The sequence below is a fragment of the Chrysemys picta genome, chromosome 7, assembly GCF_011386835.1.
Source record: "Chrysemys picta bellii isolate R12L10 chromosome 7, ASM1138683v2, whole genome shotgun sequence".
Lineage (NCBI taxonomy): Eukaryota > Metazoa > Chordata > Testudines > Emydidae > Chrysemys > Chrysemys picta.
In genome coordinates this window covers 93882439-93909004 of record NC_088797.1, presented here as the reverse complement: position 1 = coordinate 93909004, position 26566 = coordinate 93882439, and the positions used below count along the sequence as shown (strand labels likewise).

The 26566-nt window shown below is 41.5% G+C and overlaps 1 protein-coding gene across 4 annotated transcripts in view; it reads right to left on the bottom strand.

Annotated features, from left to right (window-relative positions):
* The window catches only part of PAPSS2 (3'-phosphoadenosine 5'-phosphosulfate synthase 2), a 75572-nt gene extending 49453 nt beyond the window's left edge, over nucleotides 1–26119 (bottom strand). The window contains exon 1 of one of the 4 annotated variants that reach the window (XM_042856847.2): nucleotides 26099–26119. In XM_042856847.2, coding sequence (XP_042712781.2) covers nucleotides 26099–26104 — 6 coding nt within the window. In that variant the 5' untranslated portion in view covers nucleotides 26105–26119. Of the gene's footprint in view, nucleotides 1–13125; nucleotides 13254–20929; nucleotides 21261–26098 lie in introns of those variants that run through there. The other 3 variants (XM_005292491.4, XM_024107268.3, XM_065553501.1) reach the window with 3 other exon arrangements.
* Between the last annotated feature and the right edge of the window lie 447 nt (nucleotides 26120–26566).

Here is a 26566-nt window from a genome sequence, read left to right as displayed (position 1 = left end):
TAATTTAGGTAGAAGCTCTAATGGCCTCATTCTGGGAGCTCCAAGAGAGAGTTCCCTTCCCATCTCCAGGACAGTAAACATACTGGTTGAGGATGCAAGTTAGATTCTGAGTCTGACTAGCTTAAACTCTGGGTATAGAAGATTGTTAAAAAAAAAAATCATCCAATACAGGATTTGGATCTGCTGAAATAAGTAAATGAAACTTGTTATTTTCCTCAAGGTAGATGGTTAAAAAGAAACTTGATCAAAAGGGATTCTTATTATGATGGAGTTTCTGTAGACAAATTTAAAGATATATGTTAATTTTTTGCATCTTTTTGGACAACTCTTTTTGGACAATTCTTGCAGTAAATACTTTGCCGTGAGGAATGTTATTTTGGATTTTATTTTATTTTTTAGTTTGGCTGTTTAAGATATTAATACAGGAGCAGCCCTGCAACCATGTTTGAAATTTTAAAAGCTTTCTTTCTGACTGCATCATTGTTACATATAGAACCTTTATCAGCCAATTCCAATGCTTCACTGTTTCAAAGATGAATCTGAAAAATATCCCAGATCGTATATTTGCTGTTCCAATTCATAATTTAGAACAGATGCAAACTTTTTTTGCTGGGTCCCCTGTGAAAAAATTTCAGTCTATGAAAACCCCCGCTTTCCCTCCCCATAAAAAAGTGATATCAAATTACTATACATACTCATAGGAACATACTCATGGTATTGCCACCCTTACTTCTGTGCTGCTGCTGGCGACAGCACTGCCTATAGAGCTGGGCAGCTGGAGAATGGCAGCTGTTGTATCCACCCCTCCGGATCCCCTTCTCCTCGGCAATATTTTTTGTGATCTCGCAACCCCCTTACAATAGCCTTGCAATCCCCTTTTGGGTCAGGACTCCCAGTCTGAGAAACACTGGCTTAGAGGAGGAAAATGAGCAAGAGAGTAATGAAGAAGATTAAATAACTGTTTTCACAAAATAGTCCCCAAATAGCTCTGATGATTACTGGAGGGACTCCATGGGGAAGGAGTACATTCTTAAACATCTTATGGAACTGCCCCAAAATAAGCATATCAGTGTTTTTCAAACTGTGGGTCGCGACCCAGTATTGGGTTGCGGCATGTAAGGCACTGGATTGCCTTGCTCTTGTCAACACCGCTGACCAGGAGGTTAAAAGTCCCGTTGGCGGTTCTGCCCAGCTAAGCCAGGCTAGTGCCTACCTTTTCTGACACTGTGTTGTACCCCGGAAGTGGCTAGCAGCAAGTCCGGCTTCTAGGCAGGGTGGCCACAGGGCTCCGCACGTGCTGTCCCCACCCCGAGCATCGGCTCCGCACTCCCGTTGGCCAGAAACCTGCCAATGGGAGCTGAGGAGGCAGTGCCTGCGGGTGAGAGTCACGCAAAGCTGCTTGTGCACCTCTGCCTAGGAGCAGGACCCGCTGCTGGCTGCTTCTGGGGCGCAGTGCATTCCGTGGTGCCAGAACAGGCAGGAAACCTGCCTCTGCACCCTGGCTGCGCTGCTGTCTGGGAGCCACCAGAGGTAAGTTCACATCCCAACCCATGCCCCAATCCCCTGCCCCAGCCCTGAGCACCCCAAACCTGCAACCCCTTCCTGCACCCCAAACCCTTCATCCCTGGCCCCACTCCAGAGCCCTGACCCCTTCCTGCACCCCAACCCCTGCCCCAGCCAAGAACCCCTCCCACACCCAAACCCCTCATCCCCAGCTCCGTTGGGTCATGGGCATCAACAATTTTCTTCAACTGGGTCCCCAGAAAAAAAGTTTGAAAACCACTGCTTTAGATTTAGGCAGTAATGTCCTTAACTTCTTTTAGGCTCCTTTGAAAATCCCATCCTTAATCAATAGGATTTCTAATACCGCTTGACCCTTCTTGGGGTATTACTGGATACACTTCACTGAGAAGCCTATTGGTTACAAAATAACACACTTAATCCCTAGACCTGGTCAAAAACTAGGATTTCTATCTGGGGAACATTTTTGCAAAAATGTCTCCCTCTTTTCATCAGAAAACTTCACAACTTCATTTTTCTAAACCACCTCTACTAATATCACACCTAATCACTAGTAGTCGCAGCAAGGTGCTTGCTGGCAGAATACCAACATGTTACTCCAGACATAGTTGCCTAGTTCAGAAGGATGTAAGAAAAAAAATATGGGGGTGGGTGAGAAGAGAAACTTACTGATTTTAAAAGAAAACAAGAAACAAAAGCAGGTCAAGCCATGTCTCTACAGTATGGTTACCACTCTTAGAACCAGAATAAAACGATTTTAAGGGGGTGGGGGGAGAACTATTCATGAAGTCAGATCATTTTTATAAGCACAAAAACTGTTAAAAGAGCACTACGATTGCGAAATAAACCACTCAAAGGTTAAGAAATCCCAAAATGTCCCCCTTCTGTGTATGCAATACAAATATAGTCTTTAATTACATGATTCATACATTCCAAGGCCAGAAAGGACTATTGTGATATCTAGTATGATCTCCTTTATAACACAGGCTATAGCACTTCCCTAAGATAATTCCTAGAGTATTATTTTAGTAAAACATCCAATCTTGATTTAAAAATTGTCAGTGATAGAGATTCCATCACGACTTTTTGGTAAAGAGTTCCAGTGATTAATTACTCTCATTGTTAAAATGTACACCTTATTTCCAGTCTGAATTTGTCTAGCTTCAACTTCCAGACAATATCTAACTTTAGTAACATCTGTTTAACATCTTCCAGAGATACTAGTGGAATGGAAAGAGTGTTATCACTATATGATGAGAAAAAACAATGAGGAATCCTTGTGGCACTTTAGAGACTAACAAATTTATTTGGGCATAAGCTTTTGTGGGCTAGAGTCCACTTCATCAGATGCATGAAGTGAAAAATACAGAAGCAGGTATAAATACATGAAAGGATGGAGGTTGCTTTACCAAGTGTGAGGTCAGTCTAAATCAATTAACAGCATCTGATGAAGTGGGTTCTAGTCCACGAAAACTTATGCCCAAATAAATTCGTTAGTCTCTAAGGTGCCACAAGGACTCCTTGTTGTTTTTGCTGATACAGTCTAACACGGCTACCACTCAAACCTATATGATGAGACTGTATCATCTGTTTTTCACACAAGTATAGAACAGAAATATTTGTTGAATACTTCCTCTTTTCTGCATTATTATTGATAATTCTACCATTTCCATGTAGTATAGGACCAATATTATCAGAATTACAGCTGTCTTCACTTCACTTCCTCTCTAAACCAGGTTGATTTTTTTAAAACCAGCCTTTTTCCTCGATTTTAGGGTTGTGGCTTTTGGGGCATCTAGTAAGGTATTTTTAAATAATTCCCAATCATCATTCACATTTTTCTGATTAAATTCTTCCCCCTAACTGATTTGGCTTATAATTGTTTTCAACTTCATGAAATTGGCCCAATTAAAGCACCAAGTATATATAATTACTGCTCTGGACTTTATTTTACTTGCACATTATAAATGTGATCAAGTCACGATTACTTGTACCTAAGCTACTATTAACTTTTAGTGCTGTGATCAGTTCCTTTTTATCAATTAGAACAGGTCTAATATAAAATTCCCCGTGTTGGTGCAACACTTTTTCAGATAGGAAATTGTCATAAGAACATAAGAATGGCCTTACTGGGTCAGACCAATGGTCCATCTAACCCAGTATCCTGTTTTCCAATAGTGGCCAGTGCCAGACACTTTAGAGTGAATGAACAGAATAGGGAAGTGATCCATCCCCAGTCATCCAGTCCCAGCTTCTGGCATTTAGAGGTTTAGGGTCACTCAGAGCATAGGGTTGCGTCCCTGATAATCTTGGCTAATAGCCATGGATGAACCTATCCTCCATGAACTTATCTAATTATTTTTTGAACCCAGTTACATTTTTGGCCTTCACAACATCCCCTGGCAACGAGGTCAACAGGTGAACTGTGCATTGTATAAAGAAGTACTTCATTACTTTGTTTTAAAGCCACTTCCTATTGATTTCATTGGGTGACCCCTGGGACTCGTGGTATGTGAAGGAGAAAATAACACTCCCCTATTCACTTTCTCCACACCGTTCATGATTATCATATCCCTCTTAGTCATCTAATTGTTCTAAGCTGAACAATTCCAGTCTTTTTAATATCTCCTCATATGGAAGTTATTCCATAGCCCTAATTAGTTTTGTTGCCCTTCTCTGTACCTTTTCCAATTCTAATATATACACCTCTACCCCGATATAATGCTGTCCTCGGGAGCCAAAAAAATCTTACTCCATTATAGTTGAAACTGCGTTATATCCAAATTCATGTTATATCGGGTCGCGTTATATCGGGGTAGAGGTGTATATATATATATATATTTTTTTTAAATATGGCAATCAGAACTGCATACAGTATTCAAGGTATGGTGTGCCATGGATTTTATACAATGGTATTATGACATTTTCTGTCTTATCTATCGCTTTGCTAATGGTGCCTGATGTGTTGGGGGTTTGTTTATTTTGACTGCCGCTGCACATTAAGCAGATGTTTTCAGATAACTTTCTATAATGACTCCAAGATCTCTTTCTTGAGTGGTAACAGCTAATTTAAACCCCATCATATTTTATGTATAAGTTGGGATATACTTTGCATTTAGTGTTTTGCAGTGTACATTACTTTGCATTTATTAACATTGAATTCCATCTGCCATTTTGTTGCCCAGTCACCCAGCTTAGTGAGATCCCTTTTTAACTCTTTGCAGTCTGCTTTGGACTTACCTATTTTGAGCAATTCTCCCACCTGACTGTTTACCACATGTCTAGATCACTTATGAATATGTTGAACAACACAGGTCCCAGTACAGATCCTTGGGGGGATTCTGCTATTTACCTCTCTCCATTGTGAAAACTGACCATTTATTCTTACCCTTTGTTTTCTATCTTTCAAACAAACAGTTACTGATCCAGAAGAGGACCCTCCCTCTTATCCCATGATTGCATACTGTGCTTAAGAGCCATTGGTATGGGACCTTGTCAAAGGCTTTCTGAAAGTCCAACTTCACTATATCCACTGGATCACTCTTGTCCACATGCTTGTTGACTCCCTCCAAGATTTCTAATAGATTGGCAAGGAATGTTTTCCCTTTACAAAAGCTATATTGACTCTTCCCCAACATACCATGTTAACCTATGTGTCTGATAATTCTGTTATTTATTATAGTTTCAACCAGTTCACCTGCTACTTAAGTTAGGTTTATTGGCCTGTAATTGCCAGGATCGACTCTGGAGCCTTCTTTAAAAGTTGCCATCACATTAGCTATCCTCCAGTCAGAAGTTAATTTCAATGATAGGTTACAAACCACAGTTAGTAGTTCTGCAATTTCACGTTTGACTTGCTTCAGAACTCTTGGGTGAATACCACCTGGTCCTGGTGACGTATTACTGTTTAGTTTATCAATTCGTTCCAGAGCCTTCTCTATGGACACCTCAATCTTGGGCAGTTCCTCAGATTTTTCACCTAAAAGAATGACTCAGGTGTGGGAAAATCCCTCATATTCTCTGGAATGAAGACTGATGCAAATAATTCATGTAGCTTCTCTGCAATGGCTTTGGTTTTTTTTGAGTGCTCCTTTATCATCTCAATCGTTCAGTGACCCCATTGACTGTTTAGCAGGCTTCCTGCTTCTGATGTACTTAAAAAAAATTGCTGTTAGTTTTTTTGTCTTTTGCTAGTTGCTCTTCAAATTATTATTTTTTTGCCTGCCTAATTATATTTTTACACTTGCCTTGCCAGAGTTTATGCTCTTCTCTATTTTCCTCAGTATGATTTGACTTCCAATTTTTAAAGGATGTCTTTTTGTCTCTAACAACCTCTTTTACTCTGTGGTAGCTTTTTTTTGGTCCTCTTACTTTTTTTTTTTTTTTTTTTTTTAATTTGGGGGTATACATATTTTCCATGCAGCTTGCAGGCATTTCACTCATGACTATTCCTTTTAATTTCTGTTTAACTAGCTTCTTCATCTTTGCATAGTTCCCTTTTTGAAGTCAAATGCTACTGTGGGCTTCCCTTTGGTATCTTTTCCCCCCCCCACAAGGATGTGAAATTTTATTATTATTGTGCTATTACTGAGCGGTGCAGCTATATTCAGCTCTTGGACCAGATCCCGTGAGCCACTTAGGACTAAATCAAGAATTGCCACTCTCCTTATGGATTCCAGGGCTAGCTGCTCCATGAATCAGTCATCAATAGTATGTAGACATTTTCTCCTGAGGGGACATACCCAGTCAATATGGGGATTATTGAAAAATCAAAGTTATTACTGAGTTTTCTGTTTCTGTAGCCTCTCTAATCTTCCTGAAAATTTCACAAGCACCATCACCATCCTGGTCAGGCAGTCGGTAGTATATTCCCATTGCCACACTCTTATTATTCAAGCATGGAATTTCAATCTACAAAGATGTTATGGTACTGTTTGATTCATTAAGATTTTTACTATATTTGACTCTTTCTTTTACATATAGTGCCATTCCCCCTCCAGTGTCACCTACTGTCATTCCTATATATTTTGTACCCAGATATTACACTGTTCCATTGATTATCATCATTCCACCAAGTTTCTGTAATGCCTATTATATCAATATCCTCATTTAATACCAGGCACTCAATTTCACCCATCTTCGAATTTAGATGTCTAGCATTTGTATATATGCACTTATAAAATTTGTCAATATTTAGTTGTCTGCCTTCATGTGATGTAACTGAATGGGACTCTTTTTCACTTGACTGTTGCTCTTCATTTCCTACCTGTACTTTATCAGTGTCTCTCCTCTCTTCTCCTCTTTGAGGATATAGAGTATCCCCTTTAATAAATCCTCCCCTGAGGATATCTCTCTCCAAACAGTGTGCTTCTCCACAACTCTCTGCTTTCACCCAGCCCTTAGTTTAAAAATACCTCTCTGACCTTTTAAATTTTATATGCCAGCAATCTGGTTCCATTTTGGTTTAGGTTGGATCTCATCCTTCGCGTATAGACTCCTCCTATCTCATTGCCTAATAAACCTAAATCCTTCCTCCTGCCACTATCGTCTCATCTACATTTTGGGACCCTGCAGTTCTGCCTAACTGGCCCTGTACATGGAACTGGAAATATTTCAGACAATGTTACCATGGAAGTGCTTGAACTTTAATCTCTTACCTCACTGACTAAATTTGACCTCCAGGATTTCTCTCCTGCCTTTCCTTATGTCACTGGTACCTACATGTACCATGACCACTGGCTCCTCTCCAGCACTGCACATAAGTCTATCTAGATGTCTTGAGAGATCTGCAACCTTTGCACCTGGTGGGCAATTCACCATGCAATTCTCCCAGTCATCACAAACCCAACTATCTAGATTTCTAATAAGCAAATCCCTATTACTATTACCAGTCTCTTGCTAATAAATGGGGTCCCCTCCCCTAGAGGGATATCCTCAATGTGAAAGGATACCATGACATCCCTGGAGGGTCCCAACTATGGGATCATTTCCCTTCACTCCAGCTTGATGTTCTCCTTCCCAAGACTTTCATCCTCCTCAACAGCACACAGGCTATCAGGGGGTAGTACTCTTCTACTGTGTTTCTGAAAGTCTCATCTGTGTACCTCTGTCTCCCTTAGCTCTTCCAGTTCAGCCACTCTGAGGGCCATGAGTTGTTTGTACCGAATGCACACATATGCCACTTGCCCACAGGGAAGGTAATCATACGTGCTGCATTCAGTGCAATTAACTGGATAGCTTCAATTCTGCTGCTGGACTTCTGCCTGCATTTTTTTTTTAACTTTCGCAGAGGGCTCTCTTTTTTGTTTGCTTGTTCTTTGTTGTTTTGGGGTGGGGGGGCGCAGAAGGGGGGTTAGGGAGATAATTGTCCCAGGTTTAGAATATGTTCGTAGGTTTGTCATCTACAATGTTTAAAAATTTCAAGGATGTTTTAATACTGGCAGCATGAGACTTCCAGCTTCTGTCACTCAAATTGAAGTCCCCCATGATCTCACAGGTTTTTTTTTCCTATACAGTATAGATAGATGAGTAAGGAGGTAGTCATCATTAGTGTGATTTGGTGCTCTGTAGCAGACACCAACTAATTCCCCATCTTGTGCTTTATCTGTTAGGACATTAATGCATAAGTGCTCAAGACCAGTTTCTTCTGAGTTATCAGTGACTCCAAATCAGGTAATGCCAATTTGGCATAGAGTACCACTCAATCCTTCCTAAATAGGTTATAGCCACTGATTTTAACATTCAAATGGTGTAATCATCCCGCCAGGTTTCAGTAGTATCAACTAGATCAAAGTTATGCTCATAACGAGCAATTCTAATTCCTCAGTTGTTACCCAAGTTCCTAGCATTAGTGTATAGGCAATTCAGGAATTTCTTCTCTTCATTTCCTTTAGTTTCTTGATTAATTTTGTTTTCAGTATCTTGATTTTGTCTTGGGTGCTCATATCTTCTCTCTTTTTATCCTCCCCTTTTGCTATTAGTTTAACCACCTCCTGACTACTCTAACTAGCCTATCCCCAAGGAGATTGATCTCTCTTCTTCTGAGGTGGAGACCATCCAAACTGTATGGTCCCCTTCCCCTGTAGAAGGTGGACTAATGTTCCACAAAACCAAAACCCTTCACCCTACACTAAACCTATCTTGCCAGTGATTCACTTCCAGAATCTTCTGCCTTCTCTCTTCCTTTGCTCAGGTGACAGGAAAGATATCAGAGATCATGTACTATTCCCCCCACCCCCACCCCCAGAATCCCTGCCTCACTCAGTGCACAGGATGGATGGTGCTCAATTAATATACATTTAGTCAAAGAAAAAGTCACTGGAATTTTTTTTTATTTTTTTTAAACCTGGACAAAACAATGTACTTTCCCTAGCCTCATTCTTGGAAACAGCTTAACTATTCTGGCTGAAATCTTCCAAAATAACTCAGCCTGAGGCTCCCACCCACATGCTTAAAGTCTGGCAAAGTAGAAGCAAGTGAAAACACAGTCTTATGATGGGAATTGTCAGGCAACCTTAATAATAGGTGGTGCTACCAGCCCTGCTTATAATATTATAGAATCATAGAAATGTAAGACTGGAAGGGATTTTGATAGGTCATCTAGTCCCCTGCACTAAGGCAAGAATAAGTATTATCTAGACTATCCCTCACAGGTGTATGTCTAACCTGTTCTTAAAAATCGCCAGTGATGGAGAATCCACAACCTCCCTAGATAATTTGTTCCAGTGCTTAACCACCCTGACAGTTAGGAACCTAAATCTCCCTTGCTTAAATTTAAGCCCATTACTTCTTTTCCTGTCCTCAGTAGTTAAGGGGAACAATTAATCACCCTTGTCTTTATAACAACCTTTTATGTACTTGTAGACTGTTATGTCCCGCTCAGTCTTCTCTTCTCCAGACTAAACAAATCCAATTTTTAAAATCTTTCCTCCTAGGTCATGTTTTCTACACCTTTAATCATTTTTGTACAATTTGTAAACATCTTTCCTGAAATGATATTCCCAGAACATGACACAATACTCCAGCTGAGGCCTTATCATTCCTGAGCGGAAGAATTACTTCTTGTGTCTTGCTTACAACACTCCAGTTAATACAACCCAGAATCGTGTTCACTTTTTTTGCAACAATATTACATTGACTCATACTCAGTTTCTGATCCATTATAATACCTAGATCCGTCTCTGCAGTATTCCTTCTTAGGCAGTCATTTCCCATTTTGTATCTGTGCAATTGATTATTCCTTCCTAAGTGTAGCACTTTCCATTTATTCTTATTGGATTTCATCCTATTTATTTCAGACCATTTCTCCAGTTTGTTAAGATCATTTTGAATTCTAATCCTGTCCTCCAAAGCACTTGCAACCCCGCCCAGCTTGGTATCACCCACAAACTTTTCTACTTTTCTGTTATCCTGCCTACCAATGCACGCTACCACTGAACTTTGAACATCTATAGCTCTCCTTTTGTTAATATTATACTCTGAGAAAGTTTTAAAAGACAAAATATTGAACTACGTGGGCTGTAGTGAACTACTCTTTCACTTTCGGCAACTATGACTTGGCATTACCCCAGGGATAAATTTGGCCCATCATGTACTTGGGAGTAATACATTAACAGAGAATATCCTGAAATGAACCCAAGGTCATACACACTGCCTCTTTCTATGTACTTTCAGTACTCTTGACTGTTATCGAAGTACTGGCTCAAGGTAAACAACGTCATCCTACCCAACAACATGCTCATGACACAGACAGTTAAGTGACGTTATCTTCTGGTCAGATGTATAGATACAAACTTATCTAAAACACTGTATTTTAGATATAAACATTGTTTCCACTTAAACAGATATTTCAACAGTCAAAATCAGCCCCGTGATTAAAGTAAATATACCTTCACTCCAGTTTCTCAAAAACAATCACTGAGGGCTAGATTGTGAAATCACAACACTCATCCATTGCTGCTGTGCACTTGTCAGCATGGTCAAGCAAGGAGGGTAGTCTTCCAACCGCGACCCTTCTCTACACATTTGTCTGCTGTAGATGCAACAGTGGCTGGTCATACTTTTGAGTTAGCACAGAAGACAATTTAGGAATTGCCCCCCTACACTTCCAATGCATTGCAGAACAGTCACTCACATCAACTGCCTGGAGTGATTGTGGCACGGCTCCCTGACTGCCATTCCACAAGGACCATGCTATCAGTAGCAGGGGTGTCACTATGCCATCTGACACTGGCTGACAACATTACTGCTATCAGCAGTGCTGGATGCTGTGTGGCCTAGTAAGTACCTAGCAAGACATAGCAAACCAAAGATTGGGGCCAGGCCCACATTATGATGCACCCACGAAACCAGAAATCACTGGTGAGCAGCATATGCATGCCATGTTCCCTTTATGCCACAACATGCAACATTAGACCTTACAATTATAGCCTTCTAATTACCATCATGCCTTCTCTAACATCTGACTACCGGGGCTGCTATCTCAAGAACAACTGAAGGCGGAAACCTATACCTGAAATTAATGTGTTGATATAGATTTCTTATTGACAACAAAACAGTCTTAATAATGCCAGCAAACTTGAAGAATGTGTCTTCTGTTTGACTTTAGTGCTTGTGAAAGTTGCAGGATTGACACTAAAAACTTTTGCAGGGATAGTAATGTCACTTAAGGATGTGATTTTTAATGACATTTCCATACTGGCCAAAGTGCTAGTATAGATACAGTTATACTGGTAAAAAGTTCTTTTGCTGGTATAGCTTATTTCATTTGGGGAATTCATATAAGCTATACCAGGAGAAACACTCTTGCCAGTATAAGGTGTGTCTCCACCAGGCGAGTTTGCAAGTATAGCTATGCCAGCAAATCTTTTCCAGTGTAGTCTAGGCCTTCTGCCTGCAGAGATCAAGTACAACACAGGAAACAGCAACTGCTTCTCCACCCCAATGTACTTCAACTCTGACCTGAGTCATACCCTGTGGTAGAAAGGGTAGTTCAGTCTACGTGCCTGTTCAATCCCAAGGTACTCTGTCAAGCATGCTAAAAAGGGTGCTCATCATCACCAAGTGTGTTGGGTTTTGTGCACCAGTGATGTGAACATTAGTCCACTGGGAAATGAAGCTAGGCCACCCAACTCAGGTCACCAAACAGCTACTACACGATACTTCTAGTAACCAAACACTTAGGTTTGACCTAAACTGGTGACACTGAGGTAAAAGACTAACTGTTTGGTTACGAGTCCCCTGAACCATCCAATCTCGCAGAACTCCATAAATAAATAAATAAATAAATAAATGAACAAATAACCAACCAACCCCCTTAATTTTTATTTCATATTAGCCTCTGCTGTGGTCCATCTTCCAATAAAGTCTATAAAGCTGAGTTTCAGAATCATACACTGAAAGAGAGAATGTTTAAGAAAATGGAATCAACATGAAAACCACTCTTATTTTAACTCTGGGGACACAGAAAAATGTCTATCAGATCTTCATGTAAAAATACATATTTATGTGTGCATGTACACTTCCTTTAGGATGGCAAGAACCTATCCTTCAATAACTGACATTTAATAACACTAAATACAATCACTTAGCTAGGTAATGCTAGCACCCCTTTAAAACAGATAGGGTTAATAAGCTACAAAATGGGGAAACAAAACAACACTAAAGGTAATAGCAAGGATTTTGGGTGGGGCACATGGAAAAAAAATCAAACTGAACAGCTACATAGTTGACAGTTACCAAGTATAATTTCAATTTGAAGTACATCTTTACAAGAGTTATTCTTGACAAACTAACTGCTCTTCTAAAGAAATAGTTAAAAAGCAATATAATATTCCCCTATAATGTTCCAATACCCGTATTTGGATATATTTACTGGAGGAAGAGCTGTAACAATATTACTGTCTGTGGAATTATGCAGATGTAAATTTCTGCATTTCTTTATTTGAAAGAGCAAAAGTCCAACTCCTAGGTAGCAAAACAGTCATATTTCACCATTATGAGGCAATAAGAGGACCACTCTATTTCACAACTGTGAAGTAATCATAGCTGTAAACTATGACTATTTTAACAGTGTGATAAAACTGTGACGGGTTGGATCACAGAAACCCCTTTGGGAGCTACCACCTGATGTGCAAAGACTACCTCTGCTCCTGTTTTCCCTGCCATCTTAGGACTCCAGCACCCTGTCTTGTTGAGCCAGACACTCCCGTCTGCTCCAGCACAGACCCAGGGTCTGAATCACTTGCCCCAAAGCTGCAAGTTTACCTGAAAACAGCTCACATAAGTGTTTTTGTCTTTAGCACTCAGATGCCCAACTCCCAATGGGGTCTAAACTCAAATAAATCCGTTTTACCCTGCATAAAGCTTATGCAGGGCAAACTCATAAATTGTTCGCCCTCTATAACACTGATAGAGAGATATGCACAGTTGTTTGCTCCCCCAGGTATTAATACATACTCTGAGTAAATTACTAAATAAAAAGTGATTTTATTAAATACAGACAGTATTTAAGTGGTTCCAAGTAGTAACAGACAGAACAAAGTAAGTCACCAAGCAAAAATGCGCAAATCTATGTCTAATCAAACTAAATACAGATAATCTCACCCTCAGAGATGCTTCAGTAAGTTTTTTCTCAGACTGGACACCTTCCAGGCCTGGGCACAATTCTTTCCCCTGGTACAGCTCTTGTTCCAGCTCAGGTGAGAGCTAGGGGATTCTTCATGATGGCTCCTCCCTCCCTCTGTTCTCTTCCACCCCTTTATATATCTTTTGCATAAGGCGGGAACCCTTTGTCCCTCTGGGTTTCCACCCTCCCCGCCCCCCCTGCCCCCCCCCCACTGGAAAAGCACCAGGTTAAAGATGGATTCCAGTTCAGGTGACATGATCACATGTCACTGCAAGACTTCATTGCCCACTTGCCAGCACACATATACAGTGAGACTAACAGGTAAACACAGCCATCTGCAGACAATGGTCCTTGTTAATGGGAGTCATCAAGATCCCAAACCATCATTAATAGCCCACACTTTACATAATTACAATAGGCCCTCAGAGTTATATTTTATATTTCCAGTTTTAGATACAAGAGTGGTACATTTATACAAATCGGATGATCACACTCAGTAGATTATAAGCTTTGTAATGATACCTTACAAGAGACCTTTTGCATGAAGCATATCCCAGTTATGTTATATTCACTTATTATCATGTTTTTATAAAACCATATAGGCTGCACAACGTCACAAAAACATCAGAAAATGTTTGAGCAATTTGGCTAACGGGACTGCAATATGCCAATATACTACAATCAGTTTACCCCAATGTCAAAATTCCACTGCAGTGAGCTATCAGTAGTTGTCTTGAAATAATACACATAGAAAGCTCTTTTCTTATTGTAATACAAGATTATCAAAAATGAAGATGCAAAAGATTTAGTAGTATGCATTATATAAGATTTTTATAAATTTTTAACTTTATGTGGTCCTTCAGTTAATAAAAATACCTTTAAGGCTATTGATACACACTGCAATGTACTGAGTGATATCACTATCGATGTGAGCTCTGGTCTTACAGTTGGATGGCTATTCCAACATCAGAATACGTTGAAGTTGTATAGGCTAATTATATACGAGTTAACCATATAATGTCCTTTCATGTATCAGTGTAATTTAAACAAGGAAACTGAGCATCTTTAGATGTTAGTCAACTACTTTCAATAATTTATAAACATGGAGAGGTTTTTTTAAATCCAATCAGTAAATAAATAAATAAAGGGGAAAAACGCAATATCTTCAATATAACTGAAAGAGAATAAATTACTGTTAATGAAATCATTTAGTTTCATTGAGATGACATTTCAATCTCTGTGGATGAGAGTGACAGGCTCTCAGTATCCAATGATCATTATAAACAGTCATGTGAATGAGGAGTCCATCTGAAGATCCTCCATATCTATATATTTATGTATTACCAAAAGCTCTCTCTCAATAAAATATTGTACTATATATATTCTTTCGCATGTTATGAAAAGGCCACTTGATTATGAAAGATAACTTTTGTATTGAATTAAGGAAATGCCAATGAAACCTCAGGTGCATAGAGAACAAGTCTGAAGCTTGTGGGTGTTGTGAGGTATACTTAGTCATGAATGCTGCACTGTGCAAAAACTGACATAATAAACAAGGTTAGGTCTACAGTTACATATTATTCACTGCAATTATTTTCAAGTATATTTATTCTCAAAAGTATGAGTTCACTCATAAGGACACAGAAGTTTTATGTAAGTAAGATTAAATGTTAAGCTATTACTAAACACCACTGTTCTAAAAAACGAGTTTAGCACCACAAAGCTAATATTTATTGCTTTTAGAAAAGAACTCTGGAACTCAATGATGTCTTTTCAAATTCAATAAAACAGAGCATGTGCTGAATGAGACATTTCTCTGCATAATTACTATTAGAATTCCAGTCCTCCTAAAGTATCATATACAGAATTAGAGAAAATAATTTTCATCTAACTAGCAAAAGTCAGATTGCTGTATGTAAAATATTTTGTTCTTAATTTGAATTAAAACAGATTATTAATAAGAATGACATAGTTCATACCCTGCTAACAGTCTAGAAGTCAAAGTGATGGTCTTCTAATTGCCTTATTGTTGCCTACACAGCTAAATGGCTATAAAGTCAAAGTACTACCAAACTAGAATTTTATGAACACAAAAGCAACGTCTTGGTTTTCTTAAATATTTGGATTATATAACTCACTAACCAGTTATCATAAACAGGGTAACATAACCAAATAATTTGTTTCACTGACCAAATAGTAGTTAATACTCACTGCATTTCAAAAGATTTAAAATTCATAACTACTAAAGATCATGTATACATTCCTTTTTCTGACATTCTCAAACTGTCAATATTCATGGTAACGTCTATTCTGCTACATGAGTATGCCTTCACAGAGCCCCACAGGATATAGTCTGTTGGAGAAAAGTTAATGTATCATTTTTGCCAATAAGGATCTTCTTTTTATAGAAGAGCAGGAAGAAATCAGGATTTCATTAATACCCAAAAAGCAGACAAATCTGAATTCACACTCCTGGAAAAGTAGAGAAAGAGATCAAGTGAGGAGTAAAAGAAGGGGGAAAAGTTTCAGCTACCACACTAAATGGCACCTTGTTAGGATATGTAATTTTCTGAGAGCTCCCACCTCAACCGAAGGAGCCCCGGCCCGCCTGCCCCAGCCACAAAAGACCCCCCGCCCTGAGCGTCGGCCGAGCGGCCGACTCCCCCCCGCCCTGAAGTCACCCTCCCCACCCAAGCTGCCGCCCCCCCCAAGCGCTGGCCCAAGACAACAGCACCCCGCCCCTAAAGGTCCACCCCAGCCGAGCCGGGCTGGCTCCAGTGCCGGGCCAACCCGCCGGCCCCCCGAATGTTGGGCCAGCCCCAGGCCAAGCCGCCAGCCCCCCATATCCCTGAAGGCCCCCCTGTCTAAGCCACTGCCCCCCCCCCCCCCCCCCCCGCCCAGCCATCATCCCTCACCTTCCCCCAGCACCGGGCCGGCCCCACCTCACTCCCCCGTCAGATGCTCCCGCTTGCCTCTGCCTTGCCACATCCCGCCTCACTTCCCCTCCCCAGAGGAGGAGGAGGGACACAACGAGCAGAGGGGACTTCTGGAGGGGGGTGGTGCTGGAGTAGAGGACTTACCGGCAGGCAACTGCAGGCAGTGGGGGCTTTGGGGAAGGGACAGGGCCACCGCGGCCCAGGTGTCCAGTGGCGGGTCAGTGGCAGCTGCGCCAGGGAAGGCTTAGCCTTCCTTGGCCTATTATACCCGCCGCCCTTGTTGTTACGTTAGGTTTCTTTAATGGCCATCTCAACACTGTGAAACAAACAATTGTATATACATTGCATAAACTAACCAGATTTTATGACCTCTATAATTACGTGACTCCCATATGGACCCCTCTCCAAAGATTTATTTCCACTCAAAGGAGTTCCCTTGTGACTATCTGCTTGCAAATAGCAAAGCAATGGATTACCTCACATGGAAGAGTTTTAAAACAGAGCATCACCAGTTTTATTACAATATGAACAGAAAGCTAATATTACTATATAGTTGCACTTGATGTGCATGGGTTTGATTTAATCAAGGTCTGAATGCACTTGCATCACATTTAAGATATGGTGAATCCATTTATAAAATGACAAATAATGAGAAGATACCTGGAAATCATCCAGTGAAATTAATAGGAGTTTAGTTTAAAGACTTGTACAGTTCTGATTCAAACCAGGAAAAATATGGAAATTCAGTTTGTAATCAACCCTCAAATTCCAAGAAATAATGGAAAACAGTTGGCAATTGAAAGGTTGTTTTCACTTATGCATAAGTATTGGCACTTTACAGTTTTACTGTGAATTTCATCCATTATTTATTTAGTTCACAGTTTTGTTTTGTTTTTTAAAATATGGTTTTATTACCATGTTGAAAGTTGCCACAGGTCAGTGAATGCTTCACCAACTTACCTTGTCAATATGGCTGAATCCTATTCTGACAAGGCTACCTCAAGTTTGAGACAGCAGTTCAGTCTCCTTGACAATTCAATCCTTGGCCTTTCCTCAGAGGTTGCCAACAAAGCTGTCAATTAGTGCTAGTTATGGTTGTGGGTCTTGTAACCTGGACAGTTATCCACTGTAGACTGAGATTATCAGCACATTTCATGTAGTCAAAACACACTGACTTATTTATTTGTATGTTGCCATTTATGCTCTTGGCATTCTACAGATGACTGAATGGCAAGGTCCCTGCTCCTAGAACATAGATCTGAAGGCCTGATCCCGCATCAGTGATTCATAGATTCCAAGGCCAGAAGGGACCATTGTGATCAACCAGTTTGACAACTTGTATAGCACAGGCCACAGAATTTTCCCAAACTAATTCATGGAGCAGATCTTTTACAAAAACATATAATCTTGATTTTAAAATGGTCAGTGATGGAGAATCCACCACAATCCCTGGTAAATTGTCCCACTGATTTATTACCCTCAACATCAAAAATGTACACCTTATTTCCCGTCTGCATTTGTCTAGCTTTAATTCCAACCACTGGATTGTGTTATATCTTGGACTGAAATATTTGTTCCCCCTGTAGATACTTATAGGCTGTGATCAAGTCAACCCTTAACCTGAGGTCCTGGAGTCTATTACTATAAGGCATATTTTCTAATCATTTAATCATTCTCATGGCTCTTCTCCACTTCATCAACATCCTTCCTGAATTGTGGACACCAGAAATGGACACAATATTCTAGCAGCAGTCACACCAATTCCAACTACATTCCTTATCAATGAACTTGGAACTACTGAGAGCACCTATTTGACAGTGTACATCTAGTTTTTGTATGTGAATGTCTTGGGATTATTTAATCAATCATTCTAAACTCCCTCTGCTCAACCGCTGTTGCATTCTCAATGTGTGTTAAGAATAACTGACTAGATTATAGATAGTAGCTATATACTACTCTAACGTCTTTCCATATCTATCTATATCTCTATAGATATAGATACACACACATATATTATTTCCATACATAAAATATACAGAATTGCCTTGCTTTTAGGTTCTTTCCAACCAAGTCCCTCTTCCTTCCATCTACTACTGTGACCTGGCAAAGAGAAATGCAACTCCCAAGTGATTTTAGTAGGAGCTGTGGCTGCCAACACTTCTCAGAATCAGGTTCATAATCATTTAAAGAGCCCATAGAGTAAAAGCAGGGAACATTCTTTTTTTTTCCTTTCTACTTTTAAACTGCTGTCCTTGATCCTCACTTTTCCTTACTGTTGTGTCCAATGCTAGCACACAAATTATTACAATTTATTGCATGCACAGGGCCAGATCCTTGGCTAGTATAAATCAGTGTAGCTTTATTGACTCCAGTGCTAACAACCCCAAGAATTGTCAGACTGCCTTACCCTTTTTTAACAAGGCTGTAGTCATCATTGATGTTACAATGGAAGTCAATGAGATACAAAGGTTTTCTTCGATGATCAATTTTAAGAAATATCATTTATTTCACATTTCTTTCACATCCTTACCCTCTTGGCTGTATTGTAACCAAGGTATCAAATATTAATGAAGAACTGCATTTGGACAATCATTTCACAGAACCGGCCTCTGCCCAAGTGTACTGTACTGTAGCATAATTTATTGGTTTATAGCTTGTTTACATTTGTTTTTCCTTTCTACAGTTCTGGAAGAATGTAGAAAGGGAGAAGTTGTGTGTCGGTGACCTTGTAAAAGCGCTGAAGATTTGCACAGAGGCAGTATGATAACCGATTAATATAATCCCAGACTCCTGGGTTCTAATCCCATTTCTGCTATTGACTCACTGTGTAATATCGGTGAAGTCATTTAACTTTGTTCCGTTTTCCCTAGTCTGTAAAATGTGGATAATACTTGATTACCTACCATACAATTGTTGTGAAGACTGGTTAATTTTCATATGGAGCTCTGAAGGTTAAATGTGCTTGTATTATTATCCCTCCAATTTTTCCATACATTCTCACACCTTCAAAGTCCGATGATGAGCTACTATTTTTCAAGCTAAGCAGGACTGAAAGTGATAACTTAAGTTGCATCTCATATGACATTTTTAAAGCACCTCAACTCTTCAAGAGTAAAGTATGCTACCCCCAAAGTACTCCCTTCTAGCCTGGGGAATAACAGCCATGATGCAGGTCATCTTGATTCCTCTACTCCTTCTGCAGAATATAAAGGTCTTCTGAGAATTAATTAGTGAATGTATTATAAAAGATAGTTGTGCTTTGAGATGGGCTGGGAAACTTCAGGGGTTTGACTAAATGAGAAATGTATATAATGAGCTAGGTGGAATTTGTCCAAAACAACAGAGAATAATTAAGCAAGGTTAAGGTATATTTTATGGAATCACTCTTAATTAAAGTGGTACAGTTTTAAAAACCAATATAGAGGAAACTGTGCTAATCATCAACCACTAACATTGGCCACTTTTCCTAGTGGCCAATAAACTGGCACTCCCATCAGGGATTTTCTTCCTATTAATTGCAGATCAAATTGTTACATTAGCTAGAAAAATAGCTGTTCTTTTATTTGCATTAACAAATTCCACTGTAGCTTTAATTTCTTCATGAACGGATCCTCGAATACTCCCACCTATCAAGAGAGGCTACCTTTTTAATTACACTGGTAAATATCCAAGGCATACAAGAGAATAAAGCTTTGTAATTGATTTATCCTCTAGCCATCTCCTACATGCAAAAAAAAGTGCGGGTCAAATGCTAAAATTAAAAGTAGAAAGTTTGCAACACTGGTCTAACAGAAACATGATTCAAATTTAAAAGAAAATCATGTGAGGATAAAGTGAAAATAAAACACAAAATCAGATTATGTGTTTCTATTGACTTTAACGATCACAAAATCTGTGGCCTAAATCGTAACAAGTGTCTTTGGCTAGAGGAGGCAAAGCACACCTTCAGCTCTGCCATGGCACACTGGTCTTCAGCACAGGCACTGGAACTACGAGGGCTGGGGATGCTGCAGCACCCTCCGGCTTGAAATGGTTTCTATCATATACAGGGTTTACAGTTTGGTGAAATGGCTCTCAGGACTAGGGTGACCAGACAGCAAGTGTGAAAAATTGGGACAAGGGGTGGGGGGTAATAGGAGCCTATATAAGAAAAAGACCCCAAAATCAGGTTTTTCCCTATAAAATGGGGACATCTGGTCATCCTACTCAGGACCCTCACTATACAAATTGTTCCAGCATCCCTGCCCCCACCGCCAACCCCCTGGCTCAGGTGTCCAACGGGGCAGATAGCTGGGCAGTAAATTGACTAGAGCCAGTTTGCCAGACGGCTGCCTGCCGGACTCAAGTTAGGAGCCAGTCCCACGTTAACCACAGAGACTGAGCAGAGGGGAATCCCACAGCTCTTAACCCCCTAACTCCTTCTAGCTGCTCCCTTCCAACGCTTCAGTGTAGACACGCGTCCTGCCCCCTCCTCTCCTCTGCGAGCGGCAGGAATTTCACAATCCCCACGGGCTTAACAAGCCCCCTCACAGCAAGGTCCCGGCCCAACCAGACGGTCCCCCTGATGCCCGGTGACCCAGGGCCAGGCATCCCTCTGGGTGGCGGGCAGGTCTGCTCGGGGAGGGTCCCTGCAGCCAGTCCCGCTTTCTGGGGGTCGGGCTCCCAGGGCGCAGCCGGGAACGCCAAGCCGGGTGCCTGGCAGCGGCGCAGGGAGGGCGGGACCCAGCGCGGCGCCGGGGGAGGCTGCGAGCGACCGGGCGGCAGCAAAGTCTCCGAGTCCCCCGGAGGCGCAGAGCGCACTGGCTCCGAGAGCCGGGAGAGGGCGGGCGCTAAGCGAGCGTCCTACCGTCGTCTGCTTCTTGCTCCCGGACATGTTGCTGGCGCTGCTCGCTGGCGGCCGGGGACGAGGCAGGCGGTGCTCCAAGGACTGGCGACTTGCTGGGGGCAAGGCGGTATAAAGACTTGGGAGACACGTAGCACTTCCCGGGACCGGCCCCTCAAGTCTCACCCCTCCTCCGTCTCCACCTCCCGCCCGCTCCCCTCCGCCCCCCGGCAGCAGCAGACGAGCGGGGCTCCGAGCAGGGGGGCTCTGTCCCGGCTCCCCCGCCCGCCCCACGGGGCAGGAGGGAGGCGAGCGGCCCCAGCCGCGCGGCAGCTAAAGGAACAAGCCGCCCCCCACCCCCGGAGGCGCAGGGCTGGGGGCTGCTCCCAGCGGCGGCGCCCGGCCAGCCGAGAGTTGTTCCAGGGCTCATTGAAACACTGCGAAAAGTCCCTGACAGGCAAAGGGAGCAGGAGGGGGCCCCGGGTACTAGAGGCAAACAGACCCAGCTCACGATGGAAACCAACCAGCCCGGGCTACCCAACGGTGCGCCTGGTAGCGCACTTCGCACTTCACCCCCACCCCCATTAAGGGCCCGATCCTGCGAGCCTCTTTACTCACTCCAATCCGAGTTGCAGAATCACTCCTTTGCCTCCCCCACTCCTGCCTGAAGTGGACAAACGAGTAAGACACAGGACCCCACATTCAGTGGCCAGCTAGGCATAGCCCCCAGCTTCTCTGTTCCCAGGCCCTGCTCTAGCTCCTAAACCTCATTCATCTCTGCCTCCCCTAAAAGTTGGCAGGTTTGTAAAAGCACTGGAAAAAATGAGCTTTTACCTATAATCTAGGGCTTGCTCTCTTTCTGCACATGTACAGCCAGGTGCTTCTTTGGAGAAACCGGGGAAAGAGGCCTCTTCACACAGATTCCTTGCACTCCCTCTTCGCCCTGCCATTTGCCTATGTTGGAGAAGAAAAGTTACATATCCACAATAGTGTTTTCAATTAAACCTCAGGAATGAAAGACACTGGAAAAGGTATTACAGCCTCAAACCACCTCCTGCAAGTAGAAATCTGTAAAGTAAGGTAATATGGACTGTCAGAATTGTCTTTTACAGGGAAATTACTACAGATTTGAAAGGGAATGATACTACAGAGAGCAGCAGTCCCCTTGCCTAGCTCCCTGCCCACCTGTCCAAAACCACAGAGCCCCAACTGCACAGAGATCCTGTCTAGAGGTTTCCATGGTATTTGGCATGTTTGTGGTCCTGTGTTGGCTGAAACCATTCCCTCTAACAAAGTGTTAGACCAAAGGAGCAAGTTTTCTGCTTCTTTCATTCTCCCACTCTCACCCTTCACCTGGGAGGGGGGAAAATGGAGATTCACTCATTGATCATACACCAAATGAACTGATAATATACGGCTGTGACATGCTCTCAAAATTGAAATCAGACAGCAGTATGCAATGGCTACCAACGGAGAAGATTGACCTGATTAGTACAAAGGAATATGGATGACCAGTTCATGTCTGATGAGTTTGAACTTTTCCACAATGCACAGTTAGCCTGTGCAACTCTCTTCCATTAGAAAACATTGAGACCAAGAGTTTAGCTGGATTCAAAAATGGATTGGATGTTAGAATGGATGAGGAGAACATTTAAAGTTAGGAAATGTGGACTATTAATCTTTACACTTTATGATAAAAGCCAATCTCTAACTGGTTAGAAAGAAATTTTCCCAAACGGCAGGTAATTCAGTGAATGCCTGGTCAGGACGTCTTCTGCTGAAGTGTCTGTTACTGGCCACCGTCAGAGACGAGACACTGGACTAAACTGGCCACTGCCTGATCCAGTATAGCAATTTCTAAATTATGTTTGTATTGTTACTATTTCCACCCATTTTCTGACCCAATCACAACCTTTCTCAAAGTCATAATTTAATTTGGCCCATTGTTGGCTGAGCAAACCAAGGACCTATATTCAACTTGATGACATTTCTCTGGCTGGTTGGATGTAATGTGGTAGCTTTTGAATGCCACATCTATTCAATTTCAACATTTCAGGGAATGTTCTAGGTGTCAGTGAGTAGAACCCTATTGATTCTGGTGAAAGTCAGAAAACTGGAAGGGGAAAGTGCAGAGCTCCTAGCATTGAGTTAGTAGACCCAGCAGCTTCAACCAGGTCTGTAACTGTCTATAGCTCAAAGGAACAGTTGATGACAACCATTAAACAACTTTACCGCCACCCCATTTCAGCTTTGCACATCCTCCCAATAGAGTTTAAAGGGTGAATGACTTTTCTCCCAAGCAGAAAGGGAAGAAATAAGAATGATGGGGAAAGAGGAGTAGAAAGAATGGGGAGCCACACAGCCCTTGGAAATGAGGGAGAATAGAAGACCCTGACATAGGGGGAAGTGGGCGCACAGTGCACAGCCCCTGGCAGGGGTAGAATGTGAGAGTATGGGAGGGAAGCAGAAAGGGATACATAAGGGCTCTGTGTCCCACCCGGTATGATGGGGAAAGAAGGGGTGAACCTGGAACGGGGAGAGAATAGGTTGACCTGCTGTCCCGATTTTATAGGGCAGTCCCGATTTTGAGGTCTTTTTCTTATATAGGCTCCTATTACCCCCCACCCCCTCTCCCGATTTTTCACAATTGCTGTCTGGTCACCCTAGGAGAGGAGGACACGGGGGAGAGAATGGGTGGGGGCTTGCAGGGAGTCTCTGAAACAGAAGAAGATGGGAGGATAGCACATAGGGAGCTGATGAGGAAAAAGGAGAAATGAAAGGAGTCCTGCTGTGTGTAATGTGCTCAGCTCATAGAAGCAACAAAGTGTACAACCCTTTAGTATGTATTACTGACGATGGGCTAAATTCACCCCAGATAGAATTCCAGTGAAGTCCATGCTGTTACATTCAGGATGAATTTGACCATAAGTTTTTCAGGAATCAGCACCCACTAATATATCATTCATTTTCCTTTGATTAATTTTCGTATTAATTGTCTGATTATAAATTCTGTTCTTGAAGTAAAAACATAATATAAAAAAAACTCTATGGGAAAAAGTGTCATGATGTAATGATGATTTTAAAGAATTCCTTCTTCTCGACAGTTGTTGGCCCGAGGGAAGTTTGAGTTTGGGCCTCCTCTTCCTGTGTTAGAAGTTGGCAGAAGGCCACTGTCAGTGATTTCACAATATATTTGGTAAGCTTTACAAAGATTTCCCTCAGAAGCATCACAGCTTGGAAAAGAGACGACTAAGAGGGGATTATGATAGAGGTCTATGAAATCATGAATGTCATGGAGAAAGTGAGTAGGGAAGTGTTGTAGGAGCTGGAGGGTGTCTAAGGGCTAGATAAATGGGAATATCTGTAGGGGACAGCTTATTGCTGAGTGAGGGAGCCTGAGGCCAGTAGAGGTCCTCCACTATCTTCTGTCCTTGCCACCATTTGTGGTGCTGCTCTTTTGCAGCTCAAATCTAACAAATGAAGTAATGAGAAAGAGGCCACTGGAGTGCAGCTCAGTAGGCTGTGAGACTGCAATTGCAAGCCATTCCTGCCTCACAGCCAAATGCATGACATTCAGTATGGACAGTGGATGGATGGGCATGCATGGCTCTTGTGCCACGCGTGAGACACGTGACAATTCCGATTTTATGATGTAACCATTTGGAATGATGCTGTAGTGATTCTATGTCACTGAAAAGAGTGTTAAACTGTTGCTTGAGTTATTATCTATAGGCCTAATCTTGAAATCATGGGATTTCTACTGATGCCTGCGGGATTCTGCTAACAGGACTAAGTGCCCTAAGAGATGGCTTGATTGTACATATCGAAATTATAGATGTTGATAGCCACTGGGTTCACACCTGTGTAATGCTTGTTTTACAGAGTCACTCATACCTTAACAGAAGAATGTGGGCATTGCTGTTATAAAAATATCTTCTATTGCTCTTTCCTCAGATGGCTTACTAATGACATCTATATGAAATACTGACAGCTTATTTGTTCCTCAACATATACCTACTCTATATTACCTAGAGGTCCCCTCAGAGATGCAGCTGGAGAGAGGGATTGCTTATGAAGTCAACATTGTTTGCATTCATTGCATCATTCTGCACTTCAGTTGACTCAAGTATACTTCACCTAGGATCATTTGAATTCCTCCTTAAAATTACCCCTTCAATGGTAATAGGCCAGGAATTAGACTAACCACTAGCAACCTGCCTGAGAGTTTGTGTGAGGACATAAGTATTATCTTTCTTAAACAAGTATTGTCCTCCATTTCTCTAAATGCTACACAGAAAGTGGCAAGAAGTTATTTGCCATTTATAATAATTTAGACTTTTTTTGATTTTATAGCAAAAAAAGTGTCTGAAAAATACATTGTTAGAGATATTGCATCAAGATTTAAATGTTGTACAATTATTAAGCAAAAAAGGTGATTTTACAATTGATACACTAGGATTAATAATTCCTAACAAAAAAGAAACAAGTTACATATATTAGAGACCTTATTCAGCAATACTAAATCTATGTCATACAGAATTTTGCAGACTCTATAGCAAGCCTTGACATAGCCACAGAGCAGCACAGGTAGTGGAACAGGGATTGGAATAGTGACACCGCATGGATGGATCAAAAATCCCGATAAGGGGATTCATGCAACCACTGTTTGTTTAAAGAGTAGTTATATAAGATTTGGGAGATGCCTTAAAGTGAGTTTCAGACAAATATATTGAAGAATTAAAAGAATGTTGGGTACATTTGTAGATTTCTCTCACAGTAATTGTTTAAAATTATTCTCAGCACCTCTTTTACAAGTAGTAAGCAAAGAAAGTTATTCATCTGATATATTGTCACTGTGAGATCTCTTTCTTGGGAAGGGAGATTTTTCATTTCCCTCTTGCAACCCTGAGGATCATCCAATTTTTTTTCTGTTGCTTTAACACCCCACCCTTAAAGGCCAATGTTACAGCTATAGTTCTCTAGGCAAAGAACTCACTGAAGATCCTAGTATGCAACATATTTATTGTTAAACTAACAGGACATTTAGACAGGACAAAGTAAAATAGGTAACCCATAGAATGCTGCCCAACTGTCAGCCAAGTGAATGCTCTCTCAACATCCCAAGGAGAGTTCTTATATCTACAGTCAGGAGTGCTCGATGGAAGCTGGCCAGAAATGCTGATTATTACTCACATGCATACTTGTTTGGTCTTGGCAAGTCCATTGCAACAGTCACTATTGCTGAGATGTGCAAGGAATAGCATCCTGCAGAGATGTGCTGAGCACACAGAGCGCCCTGGGGAAAAACAAAACATAGTTTAATCTCTGGCAGGGCTCCCCACCACTAGCACTGCAATAGGTGGAACGTACCTGCTCATTTTCTTTCCACCCACAGAAACAGAGTACGTCGACCAAAAATAATAGATTTAAAATTTTTATTAAAATTAATGTTTAAAATTAAATATCCACAAGTTAAGAGGGAAGGTACTGTACATCTGGGGTCAGGCTTGGGTTATGAGGGATTACAGGTATTGGTTGGAAGGGTGAAGAGATACGTACATATTACATAACTGGCATAGACCCAGATTGGGGTACAAGAGTTTTTAAAGTGTCAGTGGATAAGTTGGCTCGGGTACGCCACCCATGGAATGTATAAGGAGT